This window comes from Podarcis filfolensis (assembly GCF_964270895.1).
Source record: "Podarcis filfolensis genome assembly, chromosome: 13".
Lineage (NCBI taxonomy): Eukaryota > Metazoa > Chordata > Lepidosauria > Squamata > Lacertidae > Podarcis > Podarcis filfolensis.
The window spans coordinates 32,191,907-32,201,563 of record NC_139615.1 but is presented as its reverse complement, the minus strand read 5'-3'; the positions used below and the strand labels follow the sequence as shown (position 1 = coordinate 32,201,563).

Below are 9,657 nucleotides of genomic sequence, written 5' to 3'. Positions count from 1 at the left end.
TTCCCTTCACCTCTTAAGGTTTGAGGAAAACAGTATGTTCTCAACTGGCCCATGTTTACAGGAATTGCTTAAGGGACAACTCTCCCCCCACCACCCCAGCATTCAGGGGGAGGGGGGAGACAGAGCAAAGGGTAAGGAGATCTTCTCCATATGTTGCCAGAGTAGAGACAGGCTTGGGGTGGGAGTGGGTCACGATGGAATAATACTAACTCTCTCAGCTCTCATCACATGTTGCCTGAGCTGGGCATTTATTTTTATACCCTTGTTGTGGAAATATAATACAAGGGCACCATAATCCAGAGAACAAGTCCTTCTAGAAGATCAAGCTGCCTACACAACTCAAGCCTATAGAATCAATCATAAAGTAGGAAAAATACTAGAGAAATTAACAGCAAACTCTGCCACTTTTACAAGCACTGTTCTTGAATCCTTGCACAGCAGGCATCAAGACTCTGGACTCCTAAATACAGTGGTACCTCTGGTTGCAGACAGGATCCGTTCCAGAACTCCGGTCGGATCCCAAGGTTTTCGAAACTGGAGGTGCCTGTTCTGCGCATGTGCGCACGGCGAAACCTGCAAAAATACTTCTGGGTTTGCCGCATACATAACCTGAAGGATACGTATCCAGAGGTGCACGCAACTAGAGGTACCATTGTACAAGCATCCCTCACTCTCACCCAATTCCAAAACCTTGCCAGAGACCAGGGAAATCACAGCTGCCCAACTCTCTTATGGTCACTCAATGTTGCATTTATAGGAAATGACTGAACAAGACTAGCCAGGGCATGAACAGGAGCAATCTTGAAGGATCATGTCTGATGAAATCAGGTGCAAGGATACCAGACCAGGCAAGAGGGCAGATAATTGAGGAGGCAGCAAGCTTAATGGAAAGTTTCAGGCAGGCAGAATGCAAGTATTTGGGGAGGGGTCATAGACTCTGCTTTGCATGCCGAAGGTCTCAGGTAAAATCCCTGGCATTTCCACATAGAATGGGAAGAGACCCCTGCCTGAAACCCCAGAGAGCCACTGCCAGTCAGTGTAGTCAATACTGAGCTAGATAGACCAAGGTCCTAATTCAGTAAGGCCGTTTCCTATGTTCCTATAGTCCCCCACAGACAAGTTTCAATGAAGGTTTTTGTCTACAATCTACAACATCCACAGCTAATGAGCTGGGGCAACCAAAGCACCCCATTCTAGGACAAAGTTGAAAAACAAGCACTGACAGCCAAGGCCAATAATACAAGACAGCCATAACAACTCTATACGGCCTTGCAGGGATGAAAGAACAAGTTTGGTATGAAAGCTGTTACAGCTGAAGAGCCACCCCCCTCAACAATCTAAAGCACAAGGCTTGGCACTCTGATCCACTGGAACAATGCGGGAGCTCAGATGACAAGGTGGATGATGTTCAAAAAAGCATATAAATGTAATCTACACAATCTCTTTCATCCATAGCTTATGACTCACTTGGGAGTGTGGATTTCCCAAACACATATGCTTTAAAAAATTATTTCAAGATACTTGAAATTAATATGGAATCAAAATACTACATTACTTAGATTAACAAGGATGCTCCAGGATACCAGGTATTTCTACAACAGCGTATCTCAGCATACTGATCTGGTGTGACATAATATTAAGAACACAAAAAGTGAGCTGGAAGTCCCCAGTTCATTTTCTATACTATGAGCCCTCTAAGCAGCTTCAAACAAGTCACTTTCTTTTCAGTCTCAGCAAACAACTTGTGATATGCCAAATGTTATTATTCCGACATCTTGATATAAGGATTACCAAGACATTATTGTACACAAAGAACTTAGAAAGATACTTCATACTTTTACAATTCCCCCCCCCCCTTAACCTTTGGCTCTAGTCATGGGCAGCATTCAGTAAGAAACGAGTTCTTACCTTCAGGCAAGGCTCAGCATGGAGTACCTATAAACTGCTTCTGAGCATGTGCAGAGTACCTTTATTTCACTATTTCATAATCAACCCCAACCCAAAACACAGCAAGGAAGAGAGGAAGAGCTTTCCAGAGCAGGCAAGTTTCAGGCAAGCTTTAATCCCAGTACTCACATTTTTAGAGCCACTTCTAGCTAACAGCAACAGGCTGTGTGTTTCCACAAAAGTGGGAAGTGAAGACTAAGATAAAGTCATTCATGTAGCAGCTGCTAAAATAAGAAACTAGGCAGAATCTAAGGACAATATCCCATGTAAAACAACACAAACCTTGGACACCATGGAGAAGTAGGGGAAAGTTCTATTATAGAGTAAAGAGAAAAATCCATACTTTGATTACACACCAGAAGACAGACACAAACATTCTTATTTAGTAAATCTGCTCCAGTTTTAAACAAACAGTGGCTATAATACATAAATGAATCCATGTCATTTTCAACCCGCTATTCATCAAACAAGTGATCCCAAGGCAGGGTACATCAAACTAACAACATAACAATTCTAGTAAAAACAACTACATATTATATGGCCTATCAGTACAAAAAAAGTCAGTTGCCTAATACATCAAGAATCCACTTTTTTAAAAGATAAGTTTTTAGCTAGTGCCAAACACCTACCAATGTTGGTGCCAACCAGATTTCAAGAGGAAGGGAATTCCAAAGCCAGGGAGCCACCGCTGAAAAGGATGTCTTTTGCTGCCGCACTACCCTGCAGACCACCTGATTCACCCAGCAGCAAAAAAATATTTTAACTTTACTTATTTTTGCTGCCAGGCAAATTGGGTAGTCTGCAGGGTAGCACGGCACCAAAAGACACGAATTTTGCTGCCGCGGTGCCCAGCAGACCAGCTGACTGCAGCCAAGCAGGTGGAGATGCTAGGAGTCAAGAGGTGGCACCTGGATATCTCCATGCAGTTGCAAAAAGCTGGTTGCTAGTTGCAAAATGAGACTGGCGCCTGGCTAATTTCAAATGCTGGCTGCAGCTCCCAAACAACCTCATATAGAGCACATTATAGAATTCAAATCTACAGGTTACCAGAGCATGGATCACTGTGGTCAGGCTCTCTTTCCAGGAATAAGCTAGCAAAAAGGTGCTTCCGGTGATGGAGATGAATCCGAGAGCATCCCACACCATGCACCCAACTCCATCAGAGGAAGCACAACCCTGTCCAGAACAGGCCATCTAGCCAATTCCCAGATATGAGAACAACTTATCCACAGAATCAATCTCCAAGCATTAGAGTGTCTATTCTACCCACTCAATAAACTTTGAAAATCAAATTGCTGTGGCTGGATAGCAAGGCTCCTAGGAGCATGTCTTGTGCCTGTGATACTTTTAAAATGCCACAGTATTTCTAAGTAGATGGCAGAAGATGGGAAAAATTTCCCACTAATGCAACACTATTCAAAGGCAGACAGCATGCCTTCTACATTACTTCTATTAACACAAAAAGCCCCTTAACATCTCAAAATCCCCTGCAAGTGCTTCAGGTCACTCAGCAAAGAAAAAGTAAGCCAAAATATTGCTCTGAAGTTAAGATTACACATCACAAGCATGCAGTTTTGGGTAAGTGCATGAATATGCATACAGGTGGGGGGGTTCTTAGGAGACTCATTATTGCAGTCATGGAAGCTAGGCATTGGTCTTGTGGATAAGGTAAGCAACTTTTATCTCAGTGATAAATACACAACTCAGGGACAGAGAAAAGCAGAAGCATCCACTGTACTGACTAGGCCCAAGGAGAAATTATATCTTCCCCAACCCATCTAGTGAGAAGTGCTAGATTGGTACAGACACCTGCTTTCAAAGGATCACTCACTACTTTTGAATGAACAGTCATTGGAAAAGGAAAAGGAAATATTTTTCTGGTCAGCAGGGAGTGGATCAGACAGCAAAGGGCTAAATTCCCATCGGAAGAGTTAGCCTTTTGTTGTGTGATTCATTATCCTGTGGACCAAGAACAGAAGAGCTGCAGGACATGTAGTCCTCATCTCACAAGCTGTCCCATATTATAATTTCAAAAAAAGAAGTGACTGAAGATCACACATATAAGAAAGGCCTGCATTTTATATTGGTGGGACATATTTTAAAATTTTATACTGCTTTTATTGATTGGTCCTAATGATTTCTTATGTTCTGAGCCATGTTGAGAGTTTGTATGTTTTTAACAGAATACAAATAAAACAATTCCTTTGGTAATCAGATAGGGCCTGACTGGTGGTTATCACATGGTGAAATGAAGAGTCAGAAGCTCTTTATTACCAGTTCATATGTCCCATGCTGAATCTTAGCAAACCCAGCTCTCACATCACCTCTAGACAGTTAAAAAAATACATAATGTATCAGCTCACGGGATACTACATTTGCTTGTCTGGGCAGGGAGCGGCTGTGCAGCTGCTGCAGGAGGAGGTGTAGCCCCATAGCAAGTAGTTTGTGGCATTTGCATGCGTGGGGGTGAGGGAGGTAAAGTGTTTTGAGGGTTGCAGCAATGCTTACCTCCCATACAAACTGGTATTTGGATTAGCCCAAATTCTTCCCGGCAGTGGATCCAGTCTAAGCCAGCTAGGGTTCCTAGCAGGCTCACTGCATCCACTGAGCAAAGAACATATGCTGAGAAATGGGGCTTAAAATAAAAAACAAATTCAGCAACGCATTAGGGAGTAGCATGATATTTTATGATGCAAAAAAGGAAAGCCCTAGACAACACAAAAGTGGTCTCATGCTACTCACACCTGGCCCTTATTTTCATATGCAAAGCATTTATAACCACTTCTGCAGATACAATAGGATAAACCAAAGTCCTACACAGCTCACCTACACATAAAAAACCTTCACGTTGCTGAAGCCTCTCCTTTCTCAACAAACTCACAAGCCACTGCTACTTCTGCTGTTCCTTCCTTTTCTATAGGGAGTGAAGGACTCCAAAACTCATACCAATTGCTTTGTATTCCCGATAATATTCACCCTCATAGCCACCCTGTGAGACAGGCAACTATTCCCATTTTATTTGAGAAAAGAGCAAGATATGCCCAATGATGTACAGTAAATCCATGGTCCAAATTGCGGTTACTTCCAGAAACAAGTCTCTAATCACAGGGCTGAGGGCCATAATAGCTGAACCTCATTGCTACCCTGATCACAAGATATATTGCCTTTCTCCCAAAGAGCTCTGACAAACATTTTAGCTTCTCAAAAATCACTGGGCAGGCTAAGAGATGGTGACCTGCATAAGCCACCCAATGAGCTTTAGAGCTGCGTGATCAGTTGAACATGGTTTCCCATACCTATTGCTCACAACTTTGGACAATGCACAAAACTGCTCATGGCAGCCCTTTCTTCTGTTCGTCATCCTTCATGGCATTCACAATCGACCTTGCAATAATCACTACTGCTATAACACTTCAGTGTTTTAGGCATTTGGCCAGAACCTGATCGTTTAGGAAGGCCTTCAGCTGAAAAACTTATTTCCTTGTTATAAATATGTTAAGGTTGTTTTTGTTAAGCAATTCAGCTCAGAAAATTCTAACCACGTTGCATCTAGCAAGTGCTTAAACACAAACCAGAGCCAAACCTCCCTTTACAATGCCTTTCCTGAAGCATATTATCTTCACTTGAGCTGCTCCTCTACGGACATAACACCTGTCCACCTATATCCAATAAACCCTGTATTGTCCATCCAAAGCAAACCCTAAGTCTGCTTCTAATCTGTGCATCACCCAGTAAACCACTAGCACTAAAACCGTATCTCATAACGAGAAAATATGTAGCCTTTATATGGCAGTTTGAACACTCTACCGTAAGAGTTCATTTAGTGGGATTGTGCATATATAAAACTCTACATTTCTGCCAAACCCTTCCTTTTTGTCCTCCTTTTGTGTTCAGGGACTTCCCATTTAGGAGGGGACAAGTGCCGCTGGGGACCATCAAAGCTTGTATCATCTCTCTCATATCCAGACTGTATTGCAGCCTGTGTCTGAATTTAAGTTCTCTGCACAACTAAAAAAAGGAGAGTGACTCACTACCTCATTACAAGCAAAGTGACTATGTCCCTATCCCCACCACGACCCTGAAGTTTTGTGCATGATCAGTATCCGCACATCAGTAGTGAAAGCACATAATTGGTCTAACATTGCGATTAACAAAGTGAGCCATGAATTGGAAAGCACCCAATTCAAATATAGTCTCAGCTATCAATTCACTAAGGCAAATCATACTTTACTCAGTCCACAACTGACAATATGGAATAGGAAAATGGCTTGGTGCCTGTAGCATTATGAACAAGAAGTGCTCCGAGTACTTAAGTGCAGAATGAAATATTATATACTTCTAATGAACCCATGGCAAGTCCGTTCCAACACACATGACCAGCACAAAAAGATAGGAAGCAAAATGAATTAACCCTAAAGGCTGCTCCAGAATAGGAGCTTCTCTGTATTGCACAATTTCTATCCCTGTCCTACACACACACACACACACACACACACACACACACACACACCTTGATCAAAGTCAGAATCAGCCACGCCTCAGTAACTCCCACTTTTTCATTGCCATGAGACCAACACAAAACTTGTTCACCCTTTGGGGGCCTCATGGGTTTATAAGGGTGAACAAGTATTGTGTTGGTCTTCAGATTCATGGTTGAAGAGCCTACTGATTGTCCTTGTCCACAAAAACCCCTAGTCTTATATTTGTGTTTTTTGCATTGTAACCCTAGCAATAGAAAGTACACGTGTGCACACACACACACAAAGGAAAGTACCAGCAACCCTCACACTTCCCTTACAAATTGCTTTGCACATTTCAGCAAGTCACTATTTATAGAACTTTTAAAATATACAAAAAAAAAGCTATTCAACTTTTTAACGCAGTATTCTCATTTTTAAAATTACAACAATGGGTAGTTAAAATGTATATTTTAAAGATAGCAGTCTTAAAATATGAGAAATTCTAGTACAACCATCTTCTTCCTCATTCCAGTAACAATAATCCAGAACACAAAAGATGTATTTAAGGATTCAAACAAGACTCCCCCCTAGTATCCCCTGCTTTACCAGAACAAAACAAAAAACCTTCAATTCTTTAGCTTCAGTCTCCTGTTCCAAGCACCCCACAGGCACATGCACCCCCTCACACACACTCCTATCTTAGTGGGTCATTCTCCATTTCTCTGTTATCTAAATCTGTAGGGGAAACCCCGCAAACTGAGATATTTCACTTTTAGTTTCCAAGGATAAGATCTCAGAAACCTTCAGCCTATTTTTGCCAATTGTAGGGATGAGAAAACATGACAAGAGCAGAAGGCAGCCACAGCAGCTGCTTCAGCAACTCCCAGCCTGGCCACTAGCTCTAGTAATACTGTCCATTTTCAACACAAAGTATCAGGGATTAAGGGTGGTCTGGAAGAGATTCTCCATGACCATTCCACCCTGTTTGGGAGAGGGATTTGAGCATCCAAGTAAACAAGCCAGCTAATTCAAATCATCACTAAGCAAGGCACAATACAAACAGGTCAAACCAGAACAGGCTTTCATAAGGAAAACCTTATGAGACAGTAAGGGGTGGGAAAAGGAAGGCACTAGGCAGTCATTGTACACTGGAATTAGAAACTAGGACGGAGCAGGAGACCTGCTTTACCCATTGCTCCCTTGAAAACCAAGTAGAAAAATCTCCTGGAAGTACTCCAGAGCTGAGTAAATCACTATCCATTTGATACATGCATTGAGACTATTACCTAATGCTGCAAAATAAGCAGGTGGTGCTATTGAGATGCCTCCTGAAAGCTGCAACAAAAGAACTGCTCTAATTTCAGACCAACAAACATCTTACCAAAAAGAGAAATTTCCCAGTATCCTACCCAAATCGCTGAAATATTAAGCTATTGACAATAAGTAGCGTTTTTATAGCTGCAAGTCACAAATAAATACTCAAATAGTTCTCTTTTCCCCACCACATCAGTCCACAGATTGTGCCTGAGAGTAACAACCTACCTCTTTGGTTAGATCACCATTCATTGGAGGAGCCACGGCACCTAGGTCTTCCAATTCTTCACCAAATCCTTGTTCTGCTCCATTTTCCCTCACTTCATTGTCTGGAACAGTTCCATCTTGCAAGCCACTGCCATTCTCAAGGGCAATGCCTGTATTGGGTTGGGCACCAGAGACAGAACCTTCAGAATCTCGGTGTACCAACCAGGCACTGACTTCTGTGGTGGGCACCTGGAACCTGTCCAGGGCCCTCACCTGGTTAAGAAGCCGCCGAGCTGTGAAATAATAGTCCAGATCTACACTTTTTGGATGGATGACATAGCCATCTAAAGTGTTCCGCAGGTTGTGGAACTGTGTCTGGGTGTAAGCAGAACTCTGGCCCAAAAAGATCTCTCGCAGAGGGGGAAGATGCGAGTTCAGATAAGTATCTACATCCACCCTCACACCTATTAAGCTGAGGAGAATGGTGAACTGGATGAGTCCTTCAGTGAAATATTTCTTCAGAGAAAGCATTTCTGGAAAAGGAAAAGCAAATGCATGTAGCAGAAAATGTACTAAAACTCACACTATCAAGCTAACTCTCCACAGTTAAAGAATGAAAAAATCTAATTAAAAAATGTTCAAACCCCATTTAAAAAATAAAACCTAAAAACAATCATTACCACCGAGAGAGTTGTTAAAGTTCTAAAGATCTCCCGAAGAGAGAAAGCTGTCTCCCAGCAGGAGGACTCCTATTTCTGCTGCTCTCTGCCTATCCAGAGACAAAAACTGTTTTGTAACTAAGCCAAGGTAGTTGCATATAAACCCACGTGACTTACTGTCTCAAAGAGTCCACATGCAGCAACTTCCTTGAGTCTTAATTTCCCACACGGACTACAAGATGGGACAAGTCCTCTGGAACAGCTGCAACTTCACTCTTCCCTCCTCCTTCCTCTAGTCCAAGATTCCAGGGCAGGAAAACGTTCAAAGACTCTTCTGCTGCTTGCTTTGGGTTTCGTCAGAAACTGAAACACAGCCAAAAAAATGAAGGCGATAAAACACTAGAGACACCACCCTTTGGACACTGCTCAACACTGAAACACTTTGTTACCTATGGGCCACAAAGAAAAAAGTGTGCACAGAGTCTACATAATTCACCAACAAGTATATCTTGACAAACACAAAGTTATATTTAGGTCAATACTGCCCTGGTTTGCTTATCTTCCTCCATTTTGTAGCAACATCATCTTTCACTTCTCTCCACTCCCCTTTGACTCCTCAGCAAGACACAACAAAGAACCAACTGATAATAACAACCTTGCAAATAAAACTAGTGCCCTACTCGCGTTTCAACCACCCTTTATCCTCTATCCCAGCTGCTTACAGCCAATGATTTTGGAGTATGCTGATTATGCTTTTATTCAGTATGAGTTTCTGGTCAATTTACATTAAGTACAAGTGAGAAGCCTGGCTTTCAGGTTTTAGAAGGGTGTTATTCATCAACGTGGGGATGTGGGTGGCGCTGTGATCTAAACCACAGAGCCTAGGGCTTGCCGATCTGAAGGTCGGCGGTTCGAATCCCCGCCACAGGCCAAGTTCCTATTGCTCAGTCCCTGCTCCTGCCCACCTAGCAGTTCAAAAGCATGTCAAAGTGCTAGTAGATAAATAGGTACCGCTCCGGCGGGAAGGTAAATGGCATTTCTGTGCGCTCCTCTAGTTCGCCAGAAGCGGC

At 42.6% G+C, this 9,657-nt stretch overlaps 1 protein-coding gene across 7 annotated transcripts in view; it reads right to left on the bottom strand.

Annotated features, from left to right (window-relative positions):
- NFE2L1 (NFE2 like bZIP transcription factor 1) overlaps positions 1-9,657 on the bottom strand; it is a 35,806-nt gene that overhangs the window by 17,232 nt on the left and 8,917 nt on the right. For all 7 annotated transcript variants that reach the window (XM_083582844.1, XM_083582849.1, XM_083582845.1 and 4 more), the window contains exons 2-3: positions 8,765-8,950; positions 7,950-8,461 (exon numbers count right to left, since the gene is read on the bottom strand). In XM_083582844.1, coding sequence (XP_083438970.1) covers positions 7,950-8,459 — 510 coding nt within the window. In that variant the 5' untranslated portion in view covers positions 8,460-8,461; positions 8,765-8,950. The remainder of the gene's footprint in view (positions 1-7,949; positions 8,462-8,764; positions 8,951-9,657) is intronic.